The sequence below is a fragment of the Trypanosoma brucei genome, chromosome 7, assembly GCF_000210295.1.
Source record: "Trypanosoma brucei gambiense DAL972 chromosome 7, complete sequence".
In the NCBI taxonomy this organism is placed as follows: Eukaryota; Euglenozoa; class Kinetoplastea; order Trypanosomatida; family Trypanosomatidae; genus Trypanosoma; species Trypanosoma brucei.
Genome location: NC_026740.1, coordinates 1323475 through 1345917, shown reverse-complemented (window position 1 = coordinate 1345917; position 22443 = coordinate 1323475). Strand labels below are relative to the sequence as shown.

The 22443-nt window shown below is 47.0% G+C and overlaps 17 protein-coding genes across 17 annotated transcripts; 14 read left to right on the top strand and 3 right to left on the bottom strand.

Moving 5' to 3' along the window:
* Window positions 1–820: 820 nt before the first annotated feature.
* TbgDal_VII5550 (hypothetical protein, unlikely) lies at window positions 821–1207 on the bottom strand (the record flags this gene model as incomplete). Its single annotated transcript, XM_011776622.1, has 1 exon — window positions 821–1207. The coding sequence occupies one exon, from the start codon at window positions 1205–1207 to the stop codon at window positions 821–823; it is 387 nt and encodes a 128-aa protein (XP_011774924.1).
* A 239-nt stretch (window positions 1208–1446) lies between these two features.
* On the top strand, window positions 1447–2133 carry TbgDal_VII5540 (hypothetical protein, conserved; the record flags this gene model as incomplete). Its single annotated transcript, XM_011776621.1, has 1 exon — window positions 1447–2133. One exon carries the CDS (start codon window positions 1447–1449, stop codon window positions 2131–2133), a length of 687 nt encoding a protein of 228 aa, XP_011774923.1.
* Window positions 2134–2551: 418 nt separating this feature from the next.
* TbgDal_VII5530 (hypothetical protein, conserved) lies at window positions 2552–3556 on the top strand (the record flags this gene model as incomplete). The annotated part of the gene is made up of 1 exon (XM_011776620.1): window positions 2552–3556. One exon carries the CDS (start codon window positions 2552–2554, stop codon window positions 3554–3556), a length of 1005 nt encoding a protein of 334 aa, XP_011774922.1.
* A 260-nt stretch (window positions 3557–3816) lies between these two features.
* TbgDal_VII5520 (hypothetical protein, unlikely) lies at window positions 3817–4137 on the top strand (the record flags this gene model as incomplete). Its single annotated transcript, XM_011776619.1, has 1 exon — window positions 3817–4137. The coding sequence occupies one exon, from the start codon at window positions 3817–3819 to the stop codon at window positions 4135–4137; it is 321 nt and encodes a 106-aa protein (XP_011774921.1).
* A 690-nt stretch (window positions 4138–4827) lies between these two features.
* On the top strand, window positions 4828–6378 carry TbgDal_VII5510 (kinesin, putative; the record flags this gene model as incomplete). Its single annotated transcript, XM_011776618.1, has 1 exon — window positions 4828–6378. The coding sequence occupies one exon, from the start codon at window positions 4828–4830 to the stop codon at window positions 6376–6378; it is 1551 nt and encodes a 516-aa protein (XP_011774920.1).
* Window positions 6379–6648: 270 nt separating this feature from the next.
* TbgDal_VII5500 (hypothetical protein, conserved) lies at window positions 6649–7032 on the top strand (the record flags this gene model as incomplete). The annotated part of the gene is made up of 1 exon (XM_011776617.1): window positions 6649–7032. One exon carries the CDS (start codon window positions 6649–6651, stop codon window positions 7030–7032), a length of 384 nt encoding a protein of 127 aa, XP_011774919.1.
* Window positions 7033–7596: 564 nt separating this feature from the next.
* On the top strand, window positions 7597–8973 carry TbgDal_VII5490 (hypothetical protein, conserved; the record flags this gene model as incomplete). The annotated part of the gene is made up of 1 exon (XM_011776616.1): window positions 7597–8973. The coding sequence occupies one exon, from the start codon at window positions 7597–7599 to the stop codon at window positions 8971–8973; it is 1377 nt and encodes a 458-aa protein (XP_011774918.1).
* Window positions 8974–9223: 250 nt separating this feature from the next.
* Window positions 9224–9535, top strand: TbgDal_VII5480 (hypothetical protein, conserved; the record flags this gene model as incomplete). Its single annotated transcript, XM_011776615.1, has 1 exon — window positions 9224–9535. One exon carries the CDS (start codon window positions 9224–9226, stop codon window positions 9533–9535), a length of 312 nt encoding a protein of 103 aa, XP_011774917.1.
* Window positions 9536–9941: 406 nt separating this feature from the next.
* TbgDal_VII5470 (20S proteasome beta 6 subunit, putative) lies at window positions 9942–10718 on the top strand (the record flags this gene model as incomplete). The annotated part of the gene is made up of 1 exon (XM_011776614.1): window positions 9942–10718. The coding sequence occupies one exon, from the start codon at window positions 9942–9944 to the stop codon at window positions 10716–10718; it is 777 nt and encodes a 258-aa protein (XP_011774916.1).
* Window positions 10719–11426: 708 nt separating this feature from the next.
* TbgDal_VII5460 (hypothetical protein, conserved) lies at window positions 11427–11909 on the top strand (the record flags this gene model as incomplete). The annotated part of the gene is made up of 1 exon (XM_011776613.1): window positions 11427–11909. One exon carries the CDS (start codon window positions 11427–11429, stop codon window positions 11907–11909), a length of 483 nt encoding a protein of 160 aa, XP_011774915.1.
* A 534-nt stretch (window positions 11910–12443) lies between these two features.
* On the top strand, window positions 12444–13040 carry TbgDal_VII5450 (cyclophilin-type peptidyl-prolyl cis-trans isomerase, putative; the record flags this gene model as incomplete). The annotated part of the gene is made up of 1 exon (XM_011776612.1): window positions 12444–13040. One exon carries the CDS (start codon window positions 12444–12446, stop codon window positions 13038–13040), a length of 597 nt encoding a protein of 198 aa, XP_011774914.1.
* A 329-nt stretch (window positions 13041–13369) lies between these two features.
* Window positions 13370–14800, top strand: TbgDal_VII5440 (hypothetical protein, conserved; the record flags this gene model as incomplete). The annotated part of the gene is made up of 1 exon (XM_011776611.1): window positions 13370–14800. The coding sequence occupies one exon, from the start codon at window positions 13370–13372 to the stop codon at window positions 14798–14800; it is 1431 nt and encodes a 476-aa protein (XP_011774913.1).
* A 592-nt stretch (window positions 14801–15392) lies between these two features.
* On the top strand, window positions 15393–16634 carry TbgDal_VII5430 (hypothetical protein, conserved; the record flags this gene model as incomplete). The annotated part of the gene is made up of 1 exon (XM_011776610.1): window positions 15393–16634. The coding sequence occupies one exon, from the start codon at window positions 15393–15395 to the stop codon at window positions 16632–16634; it is 1242 nt and encodes a 413-aa protein (XP_011774912.1).
* A 727-nt stretch (window positions 16635–17361) lies between these two features.
* TbgDal_VII5420 (hypothetical protein, conserved) lies at window positions 17362–18357 on the top strand (the record flags this gene model as incomplete). The annotated part of the gene is made up of 1 exon (XM_011776609.1): window positions 17362–18357. The coding sequence occupies one exon, from the start codon at window positions 17362–17364 to the stop codon at window positions 18355–18357; it is 996 nt and encodes a 331-aa protein (XP_011774911.1).
* A 216-nt stretch (window positions 18358–18573) lies between these two features.
* TbgDal_VII5410 (hypothetical protein, unlikely) lies at window positions 18574–18879 on the bottom strand (the record flags this gene model as incomplete). Its single annotated transcript, XM_011776608.1, has 1 exon — window positions 18574–18879. One exon carries the CDS (start codon window positions 18877–18879, stop codon window positions 18574–18576), a length of 306 nt encoding a protein of 101 aa, XP_011774910.1.
* A 219-nt stretch (window positions 18880–19098) lies between these two features.
* On the top strand, window positions 19099–20391 carry TbgDal_VII5400 (pumillio RNA binding protein, putative; the record flags this gene model as incomplete). Its single annotated transcript, XM_011776607.1, has 1 exon — window positions 19099–20391. The coding sequence occupies one exon, from the start codon at window positions 19099–19101 to the stop codon at window positions 20389–20391; it is 1293 nt and encodes a 430-aa protein (XP_011774909.1).
* Window positions 20392–21508: 1117 nt separating this feature from the next.
* Window positions 21509–21967, bottom strand: TbgDal_VII5390 (hypothetical protein, unlikely; the record flags this gene model as incomplete). The annotated part of the gene is made up of 1 exon (XM_011776606.1): window positions 21509–21967. The coding sequence occupies one exon, from the start codon at window positions 21965–21967 to the stop codon at window positions 21509–21511; it is 459 nt and encodes a 152-aa protein (XP_011774908.1).
* Window positions 21968–22443: the final 476 nt, after the last annotated feature.

Here is a 22443-nt window from a genome sequence, read left to right as displayed (position 1 = left end):
AGGTTTCTTATCGTTATCGCTTCTGGCGACCCATGTCCTGTAGAGAAGCTGGGTAAGGTTTGCTCTTACCGTGTGGCAAAAAAGTGGGAAAAAGTATACCGAAAGCATTGGGATTTACTGAGATGGAGGAAGGCACCGCTTCGTTGTGTTTGCTTAGGCGGGTGTCAGCGGATAAACTGGGCGGGATTTTTGCCGCGCGTTGCAGATGTTATAATCTCCTCTCGTGGAGTATCGTCAGTGGTGGTAGTGTGGGGAGTAGGGCGCCGCAATGCTTCTGACGATATCACTGAGTTCCCAAACTTAGTAAATAATCAATGTTTGGTGATGTTAAAGTGATGTTCCCCCCCCTCCAACAGCAAGATTGAAAGAGCATGTCTGCGTATATCAAACGTGGGGGTACGGTGTGGGTGTGAGAATGGGGAAGGTTATGAGGGGGTGTAAAAGAAAAAAAAACATTTGCGCTAACAAGCGAGGGACCTTCTTTCCCTTCCGGCTCTCTCTATTGACGCCATGCAGCATGTTTTTCTTTTTTGATAGGCAGGTGCCTGAACCCATAAACAAGAATTGCAGTTGTGCCGGTAGTTGTGATTGACTTTTTTATCGCTGCGCACATCGAAAACGTGTTAATGGGTTTTTTTAATATCTCATACAGCGTATAGAACAGAGAAATAATTGTCATCATGTACGAGCACTTTGATACATTTGTATATAGATACACATTCGCACACACACACACACACACACGTATGTATATGTATATATACGTGACTATGATAGTTTGCGTATGCGTTAGTGTGTGTCCGCGGGTACCCAATATATGTTAAGAGCAGATTTTCAATAGCCCCTCTGCAATGCGCCGTGTAGGCTTTTTTGAAGCATCATAGAGACGACAGGTGTGTGAATCACATAGATTGGGGTCTACTGGGTTCTGCATAGCGAGCTCGGCAGCCACTTCTTTTATAGTTTGTTTTTTATTCTTATCCCGTGTGCTGTTTTCTCCCACTTCACCCATAATCGCTCGCTGCCTTGTCATTTCCGTCTCCATAAAGGCAGACAAAGCCGAACGACAACACATTTGCGCGTTGTGCCACGGTGTTGTTAAGGCTGGTGGAAATGGAGAGGGAAAGAGGAAGTTTGAGGGTGCACACAACGAGTGGCAGGTCCCGATTAGATTTTTTTTTTGTTTCATTCGTGCACATGAGACCATAGTTGTGACTGATACCTGTTTTTCTTTGTAGAAAAATGGTTGTTGTGTGTATGTGTGAAAATAACATATATGTTTATGTGTGAAAGGCTGTTTTGCTTCGTTCGTATCCCACTCCACATATACCTGTTGCTTCTCACGCGTTGCTCGCGCATCTATGCCTGATTCCTTTTCCTTTTTTTTTGTACTTTATATTCGCTGTCAGAGTGTAACGCAGGTAAGCAAAGGAGAATATCAGCAGGATGGTAGCAAGACTTAGGCAATATGAACAGCGTCATAAGATACCACACCAGCCTGTGGTGCGGGAGGCGAGCTCTACTTCGCGAGTCGCATGCGGAGTAGCAACAAATAACGTCTCGTTATTTCCCTCCAGTGCATCCCTCTCAGCCAAAACGTCCCGCTCCCAATCCGTCAAACCATCAATTCACAAGATTCCTTCCCGTTCATTGTCGCTAGTTCAATCGGTATCTTCAAAAACGTCCACTAGAAAGGAGATGGCGTCATTAACGAGAGAGGCGGCAGAGATGCTGAACCCAACACACAGACTAAAGGGCCTCGCCAGTATTGATGTCCCCGATGAACTTTTCCATGGCGTGGAGTTTGCACCACCTCCGCAGTGCTTTCGGCCGGCTTGGTCATTAATCGGTACATTTAAAACGGATGTCCACACTTTGGTGAGCGTCGACACATACGAGGGGTCTGTCAAATGGTATCAGCAGTCACCAAAAGGTGGCTTTCATCGCATGTGTGCTTCCACATCAGTTATCACCAGTGTTCAGATGGCTAATGCCGAAGGATCGTCACTGGGTGAATATTTAGTGGTTATAAACACATCTATTAGACCCTCGAGGATTACCTTCGGATTCAAAAAGTCCACGGATGCGCGGAAGATGGTAGTTCTGTTGACCCCCCCACCTCACCATGCTTAGAACCTGTACTATTTAAGTTCCTTCCTTCTTCACCATTTGTCACCTTAGAATTCACTGCGGGGATGAGGCTGTTGTTTGTTTTTGTTTTTTTCACGACAAATGAACCAACTTTCCCCATGTAGGCTTTACCATATTTGTGAAGAATTTTTTTTTCGTGTGTGGGTGGATAGTTTTTTCCTTTTTTTTTAGTAAAGTTTAGTTGGCACTGCATGCATTGGATAGTGTGTTGCGAAATGCAGTGCTTGTACTTTACTTGTTCAGAAAACTCTCTCCTGTGTGCCAGGTATTTGTGTGCCTTCATCTACCGGTTTGTTTGTTTGTTTGTGCGTTTTTTTTTCTTTTCAAAACCCTAAGACCCTCTTTCTCCCCCTATCCCTTTTGCATTTTTCATACCTCTAAGCATCATTCGTTAGTCCTAATGCCTCCGCGTCGCAAGTCGGAGTGTTTGTCGTCGTACGCCGTTGATACGACACCTTCCTTTCAAGATGAAAAATTTATAGAGCAACTGCTGCATTTTGTTGGGGCAAATGACGAAGTATCCCTCCTAACGATGACTGCCGTTGCACTCGGTGCCGAATGCTACCAGGTGGACCTCGGTCAGCAGATAGTTGTGGACGCCCGTCTGGATTTCATCAATTTCTGCGCGAAGCAGGGTTATTGTGCGGCAAAAGTAGTCCATCTGTTAAAATGGTTGTGTACTTTTCAAGAGAGGGTAGAGGATGGTTGTAACACGCAAGAAATGCAGGAAGAAGTGGTCGCCTTTGTTACCTCTGAAGTGGAGGAAGAGTGGAAGTGGAAGCGGGCTTTACAGGCTGAGGAGGCCTTATGGGAAGTTCAGTCTTCTTCCAAAACATCAGCACGAAGGGGCCATCGGGCAGCAGAGAAGGTGGTGGAGGAAACAGAAGCCGTTTCCACCGTTCCCAAAGAAAATATTTATCTTCAAAGGGAGGATATCGGTCCTTTTAGTACGTGGCTTATTCAAGGGATCGTTCAGCACGCCTCGCTGTACCACTACGTCGCCACTCATGCTCGTATGGTTGGGGAACCCGAGGAGTTCAATTATTTTCTGGAGGTCCCCGTGTCGGCCCCTCCCCTTCGAAATGCCTTGGCACCTGAGAGTGTTCCGCAAGAACCGCCACTCGCCAAAGCGCAGCAGGATGTGGAGGAGCAGCGGGCATCTGAGTTGGAAACGTATAAGAAGGAGTATGAGGAGGCGATGGCTTTAGAGCAGTTGCGATTACAGACTATTCAGAACGAAAGAGACATGAAAGTTTTCATTGAGAACGAGGGCTCAATGAGGGCTGTGGAGGATACATATGAGAGTCTTCAGGTGGACTTATCAAAGCGACAGAGACAAATCTTAGAGCGCATTACTGCAGCGGAGAAAGCCTTGGGTATTTTCCCGTTTGTGCAACCACAGTGAGTGCAGTCTGAATCACTTGTAAGGATAGAAACGGATTGTGAGGTGCTGTAGCTTAGCATTGAGCACGCACACTTGTTCGCTGTTGGAGGGATGTCTCACACTCCGCGCTGCCGTGTATATTTGGTGTCAAAGGAAGTGAAGGAAGAAAGTGTCTCTAGGTGTGGTGTACCAACCTCTCGTGAACTTTCATCTCTCTTTTGTTTTGTGTTGCATTTCTCTTCGTCTTGGTGAGTGCTGACCCGAAAGAGATCACGCGCTCGATGTATTTGTGCCGCGCTTATCCCTCCCCCTCTTCATACCACGTACTCCTGTGGACTGTGTGTGTTACTGCTGACAGTGTGCCTTATGTCATCAACCTTTTTGAATTTACCGACGTTTTCCCTTGTTTTCACTGCCTCTTTTTCTCCTTCTTCCGTAAATTTAAGGTTGAATTGGAGACATGCCGCGGCCTTGCATTCCCGCTGGAAAAGGAGCGTATGTGCTCTGCAAGTGGGTTGGGGGTATGCGTCGTTGCCAAATCACGAGTTATTCATGCTCAGATTCTGCTCTGTAGGTACTTTTCATCATGGAAAATGGGCTGATGGCAGTAGAGGCTTTACCTATAGTGTTACATGCAAAATAACAGAAAACAGTTAGTCTCTGCACTTTTTCCTTCTACCTTGTAATAAGGATTGCCATGAATGCCTTGTGTGCGGTAGTTGCTGTATATTATGTCTCTCTGCTATTGCAGGTACAACTTGGGTTGCTATTAATTATTTTGTGAATACAATATTGTCTGTACTAACGGATCGTCAAGGTGTAATACGTCCGTTTTGTTTATCAGGCATCAGAAGTAAAAAAAGGGTGCGGGTAATCGCTGTGTTTTACTGATCGACGCACCTCGTGTTGTTTTTTTGCAGCGTATGAGGAACAACCGATACTTGCGTGAGCGTGTTTTTTTTTTGTGTGTGTGTGTGTGCGGAGAAGGCAGATGAAAATTAACCCTTTTAATGGTATCCAGCGGCAACTGCCTTTATTATCATGTCAATTTTGATTGTCAATTATACTGTTCTCAATTTTCACAGGCGATGCACCATGGCTCTTCCCTAAAATCTTTCTTAATATGCGCTCACGTACACGTGAAACACATATACGCACTTCACGGTTACAATCTTGATTGAAAGTCAGGGAAGCTTCCTCACAACGTGCGCGGGGTTGTCGTTGGTTTGGATGGCTCTTCGGCTGTTTTGTTTGGATATTAGCGTCGTTCCAAACACACAATAAACTAAGGAATGGAACACATAGGTGCTTTTCTACGTGTCAGACCGCTGCTACCGCGAGAGGAGGCTCAGGGCGAGGAGGTGTGTATTGTAGTACAATGTGGTGGCACAAAAGTAAATGCCACATCCCGCGGCACACGCGGTGCACAGGACCAAATTCACACCTTCGACATGGATTGTTGTTTAGGCCCTGATGTGAGCCAAGAGGAGGTCTTCCGCGCATTAGACCTGCACGCCATGTGCGATGCTGCTTTTGAGGGGAAAGCCGCTACCATTATGTGTTTTGGCCAAACGGGCAGCGGCAAGACGTACACCATGAGCGGTCCGACGGAAGGGGAGGATGGCAGAACAGCTGAGAATGGTATTCAGTTCGAAGCTGTAAGGTATGTCTCAGAATTCCGTGAAAAGGCTCAGTCTGCTGGAGAGGTTGAGGGAAGGACCATAAAGTTGCGGGCATCGTATTTGGAACTGTTCAACGAGCGTATTAACGATTTATTGAATGGAACAGAGGGACTCAAGTGCCGTTGGTCTAAGGGCGCGGGATGCTTCTTTGTTGAGGATCTAATGATTGTCGAGTGCTTAGACATTAACGACTTCATGTTGGTGCTCCGAGAGGGGCAGGCAAGGCGGAAGCGGGCAGCACATTTGCTGAACGAAGACAGTAGCCGCTCACACCTTATCTTCACCATATATACGGAGGTCATTGATGGAGAAAAACCTGCGCGGCGCGGTAAGCTTACCTTCGTGGACCTTGCAGGCTCCGAGCGGCTGCGCGACACGGGAGGTGTAGGGGAGGACACAAAGTCCATTAACCGCTCACTCTTTGCTTTAGGAAATGTCATCGAGCGGCTCTCAAAAGGTCGCTCAGCCGGCCAGCGTGCCGACCATATTCCGTACCGCTCCAGTGTATTGACGCAGCTTCTAATGAATAGCCTTGATGGGGGTTGCCGGACCGTTTTGCTGGCGTGTGTCACGCCCTCTTCGAGGTTTGTGGAGGAGTCACTCCGCACCATTTACTTCGCTCAACGCGCGCAGAAAATTCAGTTCAAGGCCGTAGAGCGCGTGGACACCGCCCAGAAGGAGGTATACGATCTGAAAACGGAAATACGCAGGCTCCGGGAAGAGAACCTGTTGCTTAGGCGAGCGCTTCACCTGCCCGAAACAGGGGCGATTGATCCTGCAGCGCTATATGCGGGCAGGCCTGATCCACACACTCCAGCGGGCGAGGTTGAGAAGTCTCGTCCAATTGCTGCTCCCAAGCATGCGTCTCGGCGATCCCCCGGTCCTTCCTCCTCAACAGAACTTTTCCGAGAGGGGCGACCACTTGAAATATTGATGAGCCCCGGAGATGGAGTGCGTAGGTGTCAGAGTAGTGATGCAGAGCCGAAATCCTCCGCCTTGGATATTCTCATGGGCCTCCCCAACAGCACTGATCTCGTGGGACAAAGGCAAATACCACCACGGGAAAAACTTCCCCTTTTGCAACGAGCCCCCGTACCTAAGACTTTAGGGTTTCATATTATTCCAAAGAAGAATAGACTTTTCGGGCCACAAGCCTCATAGAAAGCGACCATACGGTTATTTCTCACGTTTAGTTGGAGTGTTTGCATTGCAATGTTGTTGTTAACTTTTCACGCCAAACTTTGTCATATTAAGCAAAGCTGTGTCATTCGTGCGTTTCGGGCTCATTGTTACTCCTTCATATAGATATGTGTTTATTCTATTGGAACCTCTATTATTTGATATTTTCCTTCACTTTTTTTTGGTGGCAGTTATTTTACTTCTTGGTGTGCGACAGGGAGTCTTACTGGTTCACCGACTGGTTTGAGGGTGATGAGGCTGCTCACTCATAATTTTCTATGCTGCATCCAGTGCCAATCTTTTCCGCTTCAGCTGCAGGCCACTGAGTTGGAGGTACTGGCATCTGAGTACAACCCTGAATTCATTCGAACAATGCTCGCACGGATGGATTACACCTATCTTGTGGAAGCTTTCAATTCCTTGCGTTCTCAGAAGCAGGACCAGGTGGATGCCGGTAATGTCCTGCCGGAGAAATTAGAGGACGTGGATCTCTCCGATGACTCAAGGGACCTCAAGGCTGTACATTACGCCATTCAAGACGTGGCCATCCGTGAAGGAGCACTGCGCTGCCCACAATGCAAGCGGGAATATCCCATTCGTGAGTTTATTCCTGATATGATTGCTGCTGAACACTAGAAGGGAATGTACCATCGCGTTCTCTTTCCCTTGATCCGTTGCATCCATTTCGTATGGAGTCTTGCAGTTCTGCGCTTCTTACGGACGCTGCAGGAACCGTGACTGGTACCGTCAGTTGCTGCTAGGAGACTGAGTGGTGATCGCCGCGAGACGGATGTTTTCCCTATTACTATTAATTAATTCTATTATCACCATTACTTTTTGGAGAACTCCGTCTTTAACTGAGTATGGAGGGGCATTATGATTTTTGGCTCCCCCTTCCTAGTAGCTGTGCGTGGATGTCATGCAGTATGTGGAACTGTCATATCGTTACATGCTTCTGCTTGTTTAGTTGTTCGAGCCAGTCTCACACTTCCCATCTGCTATAATCGCCGTTAGTAGATTTTGTTTTTCCCTTCTGTCCCTGCGGTGGTGAACCACGTTACCCCTAACATCTCATTTTCTTTTTCCACCGCCCCCTTCCCTCCGTAATGTCCATAAACAGACATAAGAGTGGTGTGTGTGTGTGTGTGTGTGTGTGTGTGCAGATACTGAGAGAAAAGCAACTGCGAAAACACAGATACAATGAGAAATGGAATTATCTGTCGATACTTGCGCGATGTGCCAGTGATGGACCGCGTGCACGAACACATAACACTTCCCCCAATCGTTGCACGGGCCGTGGACACGGCCGCGTTCCAGCGGCTGCGATCACTGAAACAACTCGGTTCCTCGTCTTACCTGTACCCCGCCGCCGTACATACGCGATTTGAGCACAGTATTGGTGTGGCCCATATTGCGCAACTCCTCCTGGGACGAGTTCAACGCTGCCAGCCAGACCTTCGAATTAATGACAAGGACAGAGAAAAGGTGATGCTGGCCGGGCTGCTTCACGATGTTGGCCATGGACCGTTCTCCCATCTGTTCGAGGAGGTCATGTCTCGCAAGTTTGGTTTGCTGTTCGACCACGACAAAATGTCGCAAACCATTGGCCGCAACATACTAAAGGTCCTACTCCCTAAAGATGATGTGGAGGATGTTTTGAGGGTTATGCGAGGTGAGCCTGCCTCGCATCTTGTTTACACAGAGATAGTGACGAACAAACGAAATGGTATCGATGTTGACAAACTGGACTATTTCCTTCGTGACTCACTCTGTTGCTTTGGTAAACCAACAGTGGATGTTCGTTTGAGTCGCCTATTCAACTCTGCGCGTCTGGTACAATACGAGGGGCAGTGGCAACTCGCTTTTGAGGAGAAGGTTGCCCTTTCGCTCCGGGAGTTATTCGTGTTGCGTACCAAGTTGCATAAAAATGTGTACCAGCACCGCGTGGTCAAAGCTATAGATCATATGATTTGTGACATTATGGGTGCAGCTGCGCCCTACTTCTTAGTGCACGGCCACACTCTTCTCGAGTGTGTTTGTCACGAGGAGTTGTTCCTGAAGTTGGGAGACTGGGTATTAGATGCCATAGAGAGTAGTGCAGATACAAATCTAAAACCTGCACAAGACATAATATCCCGTTTACGCTCGAGAGATATATATCGCTTTATCCTTTCCCGTGCCTTGAAGTCTGAGGCCGCACCGCCGGATAACTGGCTCAACGATGTGGCAGAAGATATCGTCGCCGCCGTTTCAAAAAAACAGAGCACAAAGATTACTAAAGAAGACATCATCGTTGACCAGGTGGTTATTAACCACGGGAAAGGAAACAGCGATCCCTTGCAAAGCGTTCTGTTTTTCAATCCTAAACGCCCCTCCCAGTCCTACTTCAAAATGTCGTCAAGCGCTTCACGGCACAGTACGCTTTTTACACCTTTTGCGTTTGAGGAGCGTACACTAATGATATTTGAGTGCCGAGATACTGGAGGTGCCGTTCTGAAGGCTGCTGATGCTGTCGTTAGTCACGAAAAGTACAGTAAGTACTTCGTGGACTCACTCCCCTTCTACAATACTCCATAAAATATGTTCCACGCAAACTTTTTGGTTCAGTGCCGTGGCGAAGCTTCCCCCTCTTTCCGTGTCGCTCGCTGTATCCTTTCGTTATTTTGCGACTGGATGATTTTTTTTTTCTTTTTTTGGTTGCTTGTTTTCGTTTCTGTGATTCGAGTCTTTGTTGTGTCCCATATGGAACCTTTCCGAGATAAAGCTACTTCCTGCATCACGGACCACCTTTTCCTTTGTTTTCGTTTTCGAAAAAAAAAAGTGGTTAATGTTGCAACGTACAACCTCGCTGTTTGTGCGCCTACCGAAGGCGCGGCGACCCCGCGAAAGGCCGTGGGAAGTATTTAACACACGTGATTTTGGTTACAGCGAGGGCTCACAGAATTACAGCATGTGGATTCTCTCGGCTTCAACCTGTGCGGCACTTCTGCTCTTCGAGGTCTATCAGCAGGCGCGACGCATCTTAGCGCGCGGTGACACATGTCCCGCTTGTGAAGCAGCCCGTGAGCACTACAAAAAACGATTGGAAATGAAGGAATTTGAGATGCAGGAGGGAATTCGTAGCGGGAGGCCCATGTAGCCCGTTTGGTATATTTTGGTATTGTGTGTGCGAGTGTTGTGTGGCATTAAAAGTGTGCCATGTGAGGGTGTGTGTCGCCTCACTTGGTTCACCTATGCGTCTCTGAAGTTTCCATTGGCAGTATCCGGTACATTTTCTGAGAGTTCGTGATGTATACGTGCTTGCGTGAATTTGTTATACAATACACCATCGTACTGGAAAAGCAGAGCGGTCGGGAAAGACCCGAATAAAGGTTCACATTGTATTTTTTTTTTAGTTCTCCAACTGAAGCGATTTTAATATTTTGATTTTTGTCTCTCAAACTGTCGTCGACTGCACTTCACTTACCAGGAAATCTACTATTTTGTTTTAGTTAAAAGCAAGCATTATACGAAACCGCGCGGAATATAAACGTTGTGTTGCAGATATGATTGAAGACTTCAGTGAGCACCACGTAGGTGAAGCAAATACCTTGCAGCATCACGGTTACCCCAGAAAGTTAGGAAACTCTGTGTTAACACTTCCTCTACGCCAAGGGGCCAAGGGACACCCGCAACACTGGTCTCCCTACACAGACAATGGTGGCACCATCGCTGCCATTGCAGGAAGCAACTACGTTGTGCTTGGCGCCGATACACGCTTGAACGGTGACTTCTGCATTCACACCCGCTCGGATACTTCCAAGTTGTTTAAACTCACTGACCGCATCTTCCTCGCGTCGTCGGGCATGCAAGCGGACCGTCTTCAGTTGCAGCAGATGCTTAAGTATCGCATTCAATGGTATCAATACAATAACGGTGGGAAAGTGCCGTCAACAAAGGCCATCGCAAAGCTTACGTCCACAATGCTCTATCAACGGCGTTTTTTCCCATACTACACATTCAATATGATCGTTGGCATTGACGAGAAGGGCGCAGGTGTGTGCTACAGTTACGACCCTGTTGGCTCGACGGAACCCTTTCGTTATGGCACATGTGGTTCCGCTAGCAGCTTTGTGGAGCCACTATTGGACTGTTTGCTTACTCGACAACACATGGTTACGCAGGCGCCGGCTGACCTCACGATGGAAGAGGCTCTGGGCATGTTGAAAAATGCCTTCACTGGTGCAGCTGAGAGGGACATATTCACTGGTGACACCGTGTGCTTCCACATCATTACTGCGGATGGAGTGGGTACAGAAATGTTTGAGCTCCGCAAAGACTAAACGCGCTCCCGTGCGTGGCGTCGTATGTGGACGTTTGCAGAGTAGTATAAAGGCGAAGGGAAATGAAGAGGAGGGGAGGAAAGGAGGGAAGAACGCGACAGGCGTATGCTTCGGTCCGTGCGAAGACGTCAAACGTGAAAAAAAAAGGGAAGGAGAAGTACGCGATGTTAAAGAGGAGGATGTGCTGAAGGAGTGGCTACTTCTGCAACCTCACCGATTGGTTTGGATAGTCTTTTACACACACAAAGTCACGCATATATAAATATATATTTATGCGTAAATTTGCTCGCAACTCCCACCCCTTACCCAAATTCTTCGTCTATTTCCTTTGTTTTGTTGTCTAACCCTAACCTCTTTTACCCATTCATTTCTTTCGTTTTTAACTGGAAAATTAAATTTGCTTCCTTCCAACTTTTTAACTCTTGTTCAACCCCCGAAGTTGCCGTTCACAACTTGCTGAATACACAGATATATATATATATATATATATATATTTACGTGTTTGTGCTAGTGCGGAACCCGAGGATTTGTTTCATTGAAGGAGAAGATTAAGCATCCGTTTTAGAGGAGTGATAGATCGTCCGGAGAGAGAAGGGAAAGAGAGAAGGTCTCAGCTGCACATTTTACCAGCCAAGACGTGGTGGGGACATAGAGGTGGCGCTGAAGGACAAGTAGTTGTATAAGTGACGTGCCAGTAACCAGCAGAAGATGAGTAAGGGAGTTGTGCGGTTCCACGACTCACGGGAGAAGCCGTATGGGGTTTTCAGTCCCCTTTCGCCTCACCCAGTGACCATACATCACACGCAGTTCCCCTCGTTGCATCATTATTTTCTGACGGAGCGGTTTGGAGGTTTACCCGACGCGGCACCATTTCAGTCGGCGGCGTCGGTATGGGAGTTAGACCGCCTTGTGCGCGTTGCAGAGAGGGAGGGTCGGCAGCGGGGCGACTGGGACAGATTAAAAGTAGATGTGATGTTGTTAGGAAACTACATGAAGTTCAAACAAAATGAAAACGCCCGGGAAATTCTGATGAACACCGGAACCAGGCTGATTGTCGACCACACGGAGGAAGACGATTTTTGGGGAGACGCTGGCGATGGGACGGGACACAATTTACTTGGGGTCATTCTGATGGCAGTGCGTGACCGCTTGCATCGCGAGGCCTCGGCCAGGGCACGTGCAAGGGCTTAGAACAGTGCTCCCACGTTTATTTTTTACCGAGTCTCTGGAATTTGTGTTGAGAAGTGACTTGTTTACTTGCCTGTTGTTGCTCGTGCCCACGTTGTACGATCCCGTTTCTGGGTTCGTCAATAAACCAGACCATCCAAACATATACACGCACACACAGGTTGATGCGGTGTGCTCTTGCTGCTTTCAATGTAGATGTGTCCTCTTCAGTTTAAACCGACATCATGTCGTACAGGTTGTATTCGATGAAAGTTCCTCCGTTTTTGATGTGGATAAAAAGAAGTTAATGGGAACTTTATCACCATCCATTAGCTCATTGCCATGTGCGGACTCTTCCACGGGCACACGGCCGGTTTTCCCCCTCCCTCGTCTTTGACTTACCCAACGCGCTTCTGTGTCAGTGCCGTTGCTGAACTAACCGTCACTATCACTCTTTCTGCAGTTGTTTTAGCAAACCTCGTCGCACTACTTTAAAAAAAAAAAGCGAAGAAAAGAACCTACACAAGGCAAACGAAACCAGTGAAAAGGCACTGACAAATGCTTTTTTTTGACATTTCAGCGAAAACCCCAGCCTTCATGCCAGCTTTGTTGGTGGCAGTGGCTGTCCTCTCCATGGCGGGAGGCGTGAAGGCCTCACCAGAAGTTACAGATAAGGTGTTTTTTGACATCACCATTGGCTCCGAACCTGCTGGCCGTATCGTCATTGGGCTATTCGGCAAGGAAACTCCCCGCACAGTGGAGAACTTTAAACAGCTCGCGACTGGCGTAAATGGCTTCGGCTACAAGGACTCCACTTTCCACCGTGTAATCCGCAATTTCATGATTCAAGGAGGCGATATGACCAACCATGACGGCACCGGCGGCAAATCCATCTATGGTGCACGCTTTGATGATGAGAACTTCAACGTGAAGCACTTCATTGGTGCCCTGTCGATGGCGAATGCTGGACCAAATACAAACGGCTCGCAATTTTTCATTACAACCGTGGACACACCATGGCTTGACGGTCGCCATGTTGTCTTCGGTAAGGTACTTGAGGGCATGGACGTGGTGAGGAAAGTGGAGGGTGTAAAAACTGGTACTGGGGATAAACCAACATCACCTGTCCGCATTTCCGACTGCGGTGTCTTGTAAGCGAAATGAGGGGCTGTACTTGCCCGCTTATTGCAGTCTCGACGTACTACCATATATATACATATATATATGTGCGTATGTACATTCTTTATTTGCTTTATTTATTTATATATATATATTTTTTTGAAAGAAGCGCATACCCCACTTATCACCACTATGGTTGTTACTACCCACTTGCCGCTGCAGGTTCTTTTCAATCCCACGTATTGTGCTGTTATTGTCCTGTATGTCCGTTATCTTATCCCTTTCGCCTGTCACTTTGATTGCCGAAAAAGAGGTCTCAGCAGGACTAGAAGCGGCTTGGAGTTGTGTTCGACTGAATCGATTAGATGCGACTCTCATATGCGGATCAACTTATCGAACTTGACCGGCAGAGGCGCAATATCGTGTACGGACGGGAGACGAAGCGCTTTCACCTGAAAATCATAGCTGCTATCAGTGGAGTGCTCTATGCTGCCTTGTATGTGATGGCTTGGCTGTATCCCAGGGGTGTTACACACGTATGGATAGACGACGTGTTAGTCGAAGTTCTGGAGGATTCGATGATAGAGCAAGTGGGTGGAGTTTCGGGTTGTATTTTTGTTGCCTCATTGGTACTGCTTCTCTGTATGTCGTTTTTGAAGGAGTCAAGTGACAAGGACCGTCACGGGAAGAAGCACCGGAGCCCTTTCGCTGGTGCGTGCGGCCCCTACCGGAAAGCACCGGGGTTGTCCGTGCCCTTTTCACCTGCAACCGTTCAATCAACGACAACAGCGGGGGCCACAGAAGTACTAACCGAACCTATTGGTGTGAAGGGTCACCACGACCTGGAGGGCGAGTATGCCATACGAACACGTGCCGAACTGGATAAGTTTCTCTCGGCAAAGGAACTACCCAAGAGAATGGAGGGGTCGCTTCCGACGGCACACAATTCTGTTAACGCCGCTGGTACCGTTTCGGGTTCCATGGCAACAGCTCCCGCAGCTGCGACCTCCATCAGCGCCCCGCTGGCAGCTGGTGGTGGGTTTGGTTCGGTGTCATCTGAAGGCATTCGCGTGCAGTACGGCAGTGGTGGCGAGAGGGCTTCCGCCGCAGCATCTGCCGATCGACCAGCGGAGACAATGTGGAATAGCTTAGGTATTGTCGACCCCGAGCGTTCCCAAGTGAAGGTGCGCAAGTGGCTGTCGGACCTTTGCCAGACTCTTGTTGAGGAGGTGGACTCAACAAACCGCTGGTTCGTCGAGCGACAGTTGAGGCATTTTGACTGCGGCCACAGCTTGGATGAGACAATTGTTATGCCTCCTCCTTCATCTGCCCCTAGAGTGGGATTTGGTGTGCCAGCGCAGCCCGTCTCGTCCCCACCATCTGTAAGGAAAATGGATGCCCTCATGGATGAAAGAAACAAAATTGCTACGCAAGGGCAGAATGTGCAGAACATTGACGTAACTATGCACATAGATCAACGACTACAGCTGGAGATGAAACTGGACACTACCGCAACGTTCACACCCTCTTCACCAGCATCTGTTGCTGAGCAGCAAGCACGACGCACCTATGTGGTGGGGCGGATCCGGACATTTGCATCTCAAAAGTCGCTTGCGTCGTACCACCACAACTGTGGGGACATAAGCACATGGCGCGACGATTTCCCAACAGATGCCCACTTACTAACGCACATTCTGCGCACATGTGTACCCGGCTTCACCAACTATGTGAGGTTCCCTCACCAACCGCTCAACGCGCAGCAGCACCTTGCGCTAGTCGTAGGCGATACGGGTTAGCCATACTTTTATGTGCGTTACCGCACCGGAGCTGTGGATAAAACTTACCCGACACAACCGGGGCCCAATTCACTGTTTGAGGCGTTGTTGCTCTTCTCTGCTGTGGCGCGCACGCATCATGGAGGTTCGTATGGTGGTATTTGGGGTGTTATGGATTTGTCGCGCTCAGGACTGTTGGACGTTTTGTAGGCAGGGGAGCGGATGATATGAAAAGGAGTGCAGCGGTGGGAGAAGTTGTTTGGTGATGAATTGTATGGGGTAAAGTTGTTGTTAATGCTTATATTTTTCTGCATCCACTCACGTATATGCACGTGCGTATAAACTTTGGGTTGCTGTTCCGCAATGTGACATGAAACTCACCTTATGTCCTCCCTTCTTTTGCCACCTTCCCTGATCCTCGAGCGTTTAGATTTTTCCCCTCAAGTCCCTCTCCTCTTCCCTCCTTTTCTGTTGTCTTGTTGTTGTTGATTATCGTCACTGCAATTTTATTTTGGTGGTGGGGAAGGAAAGAGTGGCAGCACAGAGTGGGGTAGAAAAGGGAGGGAAGTGCAGGAAGTAATATAAAATAGGATATATTACACAATTGCAGGCTATGTACCATTGTAAAACCAGTGATACCATTAACAACCCATATCCCATCAAAGCATTAAGCCTTCATTTATTCGACGCGTACGTTTTTAAGGGCGAAGATACACCCGATTTAGACTTTGTGCTGTGCCATTCCAACTCGACGCCGAACGACTTTGATGGCAGTAGTGCTAATCCCGATCGTAATCGCTTTGCAGACTACTCGTGGTTGGATGCTGGGACAAAACCACAATTCGACATGGAAACCCCGTTAACTGTACGCGTGCAAGGTCTCGTTGAATGGATCCAACGTAGCTACATTAAAAAGTGCACAGGCGAGCTGTCAAGTACATTAGGGAATATCAATAGCAAACTAAGCTTCGATTACGACTCCTACCTGAGGACGATCAGCGGAGCTGACGGTCGGTGTGTTGAGGGTGTAGTCCAAGATTCAATTGATCACACGTGCCTTGCTTTATCCATTCCGCTGCTGCAGGAGAAGAACGAGAAAATCTGTGAAGATTTAGGAGGCATCCTTGAGCTCTACGGAAAGCTTACGGGGTTGGGGGGTGGCGGTGCTCCATCTGTGGCGAAAGTGGAGATATCGTTGCTCATGGTGCTCATGATGGATCGTAGTTCTGTAAATGTAAAAGCACTGAGAGAGGAAGTTGAAATTGAAGCCAAAGGAACGGAAGGATGGGTTGAAATATCCATCGCTGAACTCGTCCGTAGGGTCATTTCTCTGCAAGGCCTACCGCGTCACACCGGGCAGTTTCAAAAAACACTTCAAAGAAGTAGTGTCTGCATGATGGATTTCATTCCTTTCCTAGAGAGCGCGTTGTTGAATTGCCTCTGGGAGCCACTTCACTTCCTTCAGTTGGTGGATCACTTGACATTGTTGTTTGGTTTGCCACTGGATGTGAACATGGGTGTGGATACCACAAGTGCACAAGGCGCTCAGGTTTCGCGAACTGCTACATTTAGTTACGTTTGCGAAGAGCCACAAGCTTCTGCTCTCATAGTGTTGCGGTACAACAACAGCCGCACGGTGCCGGTCGTTGAAGTAACCGTCACCCAGCAGACGGACCCCGCCAAGAAGGAGAAGACGACTTCGAAACACGTCAAATACCGCGATGACCTGGATCCGAAGTCAAAAAGCAGTTCCATCTCATCGGGGCCTATTGACGTCGCCCTTCTGGGAGAAGCTACCATTGCAGCTTGCATGGAGACGATAGTGAGCCTTATTAAACCCTGCAAGCGAGCATAACTTATCTATTTCCACCAGTTTGTTGACTGAAAATAGTTGAGAGGTTGGGGCGATCAGCGGCATCAACTATTCGTGTATGTCCTTTTTTTTTTTTTGAAAAAAAGTCTTTGGTGTGGGAAATAAATGGATGCTGAGGGTCCTTTTCCCCCTTGTTTATTCTTCATCCCGTCTCCCTCCCCTCCAACAACAAAAAAAACAGTGAGGGTAAGGAGTAGGGAGAATCTTACGTTACTGGTTTAAGGCATTTTTCTGTTGTTTACTTGCTCTTGGTTCTTTTTAGTTCCCTTTCTATTTGGCACTTGTGAATCGTTATATGTCCTTATCAGTGGCAAGTCTGCACGACATGTAAAATGCGTCACATAAGTCACACACACACACACATATATATATATATATGTGCATCTACACTTCTTCTATTCGCTTTGCGTTGCTCCACAAAATCGGTGAGTTTTTGTTTTCATTGTGATTAATCGGTTTTATTTTGTTACCGCTGACGCACTCCTTCTCTTCTGCACCGCTTTATACCGTGCATTCAGCAGGAACCATCTTTTTCAGTCTGTGCACGTACGTACAAGAAGTTCAACCACGTGTAACAGAGTAAACCAAGTAATAAACCACAGGAAAAAAAAAAAAAGAAAGGAGTCACGGGGAGGGAAGCGACTGCGTGTGGGAATCTTTTTGTGTGTGTGTGGAGCGGTTGCAACTTAAGAGTTGAATACGAATAACAATGAGCGATGGCGTTCCTCCATTGGCTGAAGCTGATCCAAGGCTGACGATGCAGACAATTGCTGATCAGCAAGGTATTATAAAGACACTTGGGGAGATTATCACCGCACTCAAAACACGCATCGCAAACCTCGAAGGGGCGCTAAACGCGAAGACTGCACGGGATTGTAGCAACACTGGTGGCTCCTCCATCCAGTTGGACAACGAAGCATGCACGAAAGAGGCGAGTTTGGCGCAAGAGGAGAGGATCGAAAAGCTAACGAGTGAGATGGAAGCACTAAAGACAGAGCGCGATGATTTGAAAGAAAAATATACGGATCTGCTCGCGGTCGTTCGAAAATGTACGGAGGAGTTGCAACAAACTCATGCACAATGTGTTAAGCTTCAGTGGGCAGATCACAACTACAGGGCAGCACGCTCGGCTCTCTGTTTTGTAGAGTCGCGATGTAGAGAGGCGGAACAGCGTGGTCATCGCTTAGAACAGAAGGTGGAAGGCACTTTACCGGAGCGGGAGCGATGGAAGGCCCTGGCGATTTCGCTTGCGAATCGGTTGGACGAGACGTCGAGGAAGAACGCCATGCGGCGCATTAGTGCCATTGACTGCAACGGCAGTTCACAAGTGGATATGTGTGGTCAAGAATACGGCTCCAGCAGCTTCAGGAACACGAACGGAAAGGGAGCCCCGAGTAGCGCAGACCTGGACGTTCATGAATTGTTTGACTTGATTGATGGCAGGCAATGGACCTCGGTTTCCTCCTCGCCGGTGACTGTAACTGTAACTCCACAGGGAATTGGTGGGTTCGCTCTCCCTTCTCCTCTTCAAGGACAGTTACAGAAACCGTCCATGATACGGCAAAAACAGCTATCAGTGGAGGCCGATCACATATGTAATGTGCCGACGTTATGTGCCAATCCCTCAAAAAAGTCACGGTTGCAGGGGAATAATTCGCGGCGGACGCAAAGCTCACAGGGAAATCGGTTTCTCGCCCCCATATAAGGACTGAAGGAGCCGCGCCCGGGCGTCGGAATGTGTATGTTTGAACGGCGCCTTTTTTTATTTTTCGTTATGTTTTTTTCTTTTTTATTTTTCCCTCTCACATTGAGCTAACTACGACGATTGTTCAATTTTACTCATTTGTAGCCGTTGCTGCTGTCGTAGTAATTATTTCTCACTCCTAGACACAGTTAACTGAGTTCTCTCTGCTAGCGGCTCTTACATGTACTTGGTGGCGCTAGCAGGGAAAGTAGTCAATACAAAAGCGTGTGTACATAGAGTTTGCTGAAGAAGTGTGTGGGTGTTTGTGCCGAAGGGAGTGAAGTGTTTTCCTTCTTTTCCATTTATTCTCACTGTTGTTATTATTGTTATTATTATGAAACTCTCCGTGTACAGGTTGTTTTCGGTCTTGTTGCAGCTCCTCCCTAGTGTTGTGCCAAGCTCCCTCAACCATGCTCTCTTATATCTTTTCCTCCATGTACATCGTAAGTCATTCAATGTTGTTGCACGTGGGAGCCTAAGCATACATGCACCACTTTTTTTTCTTTTTTAAATGTTAAACTTAATGCACAGACAGGTCGTCTTTAGATTACCGGCTGTTGGATGCACTCCTCTTCGTTTGTCAACCCTTTTGATGGTCGTTGTTTTCTTCTCTCCCTTGTTTGTTTCTTACTGGCTTTGCGACACACACACATATATATATATATATAAGTTTATCTGTTGCCTTGTCGGTTGCGGTAGGTAATGCTTCGTAGGGGTGAACGCTTAACAATGATGGCCGTCCCAGCTCTCAACGTTCCACAAAGTAATGTTGCAACGCAAAGCGCGTGTACACACCCCTTTCAAGTCCCCCAACAGTGCCGTTCCGCATGGGAGCTTACGACCTCCGACTCATCACCCAGCTTGTCAGCACAAGGGGCAGCGACACCAAAACCAGCGGTATCAAACACGACAAACGCTGCCGCCTCTGCGGGATGTTATCGAAGTCATCGTTACACACATAACCCATACGCATCTACCGCTCCCCGTAGCGATAATGACGGCGCAGATCCCGTAAGTGTTTCCGGCTCCGGCGATGGAAACTGTGAGGCACCTCGTCATGTGTACAACAGTGCCGCACTCGACTCCGGCAATCTGTCCAATGGCCTCGTTGAGAGATTTCGTGCGATTGTTGGAGAGTTGCCTCGTGCCGCCTGCACGTCGGCGGGTCGCAACTTGTTAGTGTCGGTGTTGCGCCTGCATCACGTGGAAATGACGCGAACTGTTGTGGACGAGTTTCGCCCGGTCCTGCCCGCTGTTGCGCTTGACTCGAATGGCTGTCACGTCGTGCGTGCTCTCGTTGAGTTCATTCCCACTGGTTTGATGGCGACGCTCGTCCCACACTTCACTCCAAGTCTCGTGCGAGATCTTGCTGTGAGTTCGCCATACACGCGCCGTGTTCTCCAGAGCGTCTTCGAGCGGCATAAAAGCGATGCCCTCACACCTATTGTTGAAGCCATTGCACAGGACAGCCAACTACTTGCACAACGACAGCAGGGTTGCATAACCATCATCCGGACTATTGAGAACACCCTACCTCACCAGCAGCGGTTTATCATTTCCCGCCTGCTTCCCGCTCTTCCCGCACTCACAATGAATTGTTACGGGAACTACGTCGTGCAGTGTGTGCTGCACCACATGGACCCTGAGGCTGTGACGGTTGTTGTTTGTCAGGCCTTTGCTGGCCACTGGGTTGCCCTCTCTTGCAATAAGTTTGCCTCAAACGTTGTGGAGAAGGTTGTACGTGTGCTTGAAGGCCCAGCGCGCCGAGCACTCATTGCCGAAACAGTGTGTGATCCCGTCAACCTCCGCCGCCTCATGAACGATTGCTTCGGTAACTTTGTGCTGCAGGCGATCATTGACTCATCTACAAGTGAAGTGGACTTCCGCACCATATCACAATGCATCAGACCCCTTCTTCCCACAAGTTCACACGGGCGAAGAATTGAAAGCAAACTGCAGTGTGTCATGGCGCGTGCCGGGGCAGTCGGTGAGTGAGGCACATTTGCATATTTTTTTCTTTTTTTTTTGTGTCTGTGCGTACGTGCGAGGGGATCATTGCGATGACGGTGATGAATGTGTGAGGTTGAGGAAGCGATCGCGAATGAAAGAGTGAAGGAAAAAAACGAAGCAGTGAAAAGTACGAGAAGTTGAGACAATTAACGGTTGATCATGAAAGGAGCGACGGGACATGTGCCCCTCTTTTCGTGTGAATGCGTGTTAGGGGAAGCCGTAATTGTTTTATACTTTCTCAACAACAGCGATTGGAAGCACTACAAGAATAACAACAAAAGCAATACCGATAGCAGAAGGAAAACGAAGGCAAGCGATAAGACGCCACGTTTCCTCTATTGCATAACTCCCTGGCATTTCATATCCCCCGCGGTGCCTCCACTGAGCGAAAATGAGAGAAATGTAAAAGCGGGAAGAACACAATGGTGATTGTGGCATGTGCGGGATGGAGGGGAAAAGGGAAGGGAACAAGCGAAGGGGAATAAAATGATATAAATGAAAAAAAAAAGAAATATCCAAATAAATATATTAAACGAGGAAAATATATATACGAGAAAAAAAATTTAAAGTCACATAACTATATAGAGTATTTATTCACTCCGGCGTATTCTATTTCTTTTTTATTTTGTTTTCCCTTAAGGGAAGAAGTTGTTGTTGTTTTTGTTATTAAAATTATCCGCTTGTTTTGTTTTGTTTTGTTTTGCTTTGATTTATTTATTTTTATTTTCATTTTACCGTTTGTTAGAAATATATATACAAATGGGATGAAGTGCGAAGAGTAGAGAAAAAATAAAAATATTATGAAAAACGGACGACATGAAACAAAATGTTTGGGTGATGTTTCCTTTTTTTTTATTTTATTTTTGTTCTCACCGTTTCCGATTCCGTGGTGCCTGCAGTATTAGAACGTTAGAACTGTCGCCCACAATTATTTTATTTTTCGGCATGCCTCAGTTTATTTCTCCTTTTTGTCTCCACGTGTGTGTGTGTTTGTTTTCCTTTTGTTTTATTTTCTACGTACACAATTGCGTTTGCTTTTTATTTTTATATTTATTTATTTATTACTTGTTACAACCTGCCTATGTTTGTTTTATTTGTTTATTTACTTATTTGTTTTGTTTTGGAAAGAACTCATGTCATCATTCAACATATAAGGAAGAAGTGTCGAGAAAAGGGTTGAAGAGTCCGAATGACATATTAAATGTTTAAAAATAAAAAATAGATGAGTAAAACCAAGTGACAAAGAGGAAGAAGAACAAGAAGAGAGAAAGGGAAAGGGAAAGGAGGAAAATGTCGCCATGGAGGGAAGCACTAAAAAATGACGGGCTTTGAAGCCGATGAAAGATGGCATCGGCGAAGGGAACTGTAAATAATATTGATAAATTATAATGTCCGTTATTGTCACAATTGCCACTCTTGTTGCTGTTGGTGTTGAAATAAAATAAATGAATAGATAATTAAAAGCATGAAAAGGGAAGTGGTTGCGATGCGGTGAAATGAAAAAGGAAATATGAAATGAAGTGAAGTGAAGTTGAGAAAAAGAAGAGATGGGAGGTTTCATGTGTGCGCGTCTGTCTGTGAAATCACGTTGGCATTACTTTAAATATAAATAAATAAATATATATATATATAGTATTTAATTTACTTCTGCGAGCAGTTTGGTTTCATTCCTATGCGCTAGGCGAGCACCTGTACACACAACTAGAAGATGTATATGTTCGCCAAGATTCACGTGAGGTTTGTGTTCATTCTCGTTCCTTTGTCTTTTTTGTAAAGTGAGTACGGACGCTCATATATATATATATATATATATATTTATTTATTTATTTATTTATATTAATTTATATGATGTGTACTTGCATTAGATACATTATATATGCTACACCATGTTATATATATTATTTATGTGTGTGTATGTTTCTATCTATATATGCATATATATATAACGCACATGTGTTTGCATGGGGTTCCTCGTGGGTGTTCATGTTTTATACGTGAACATATAAAATACCTGAAAAGGGGGAAAGGGGGGATTTA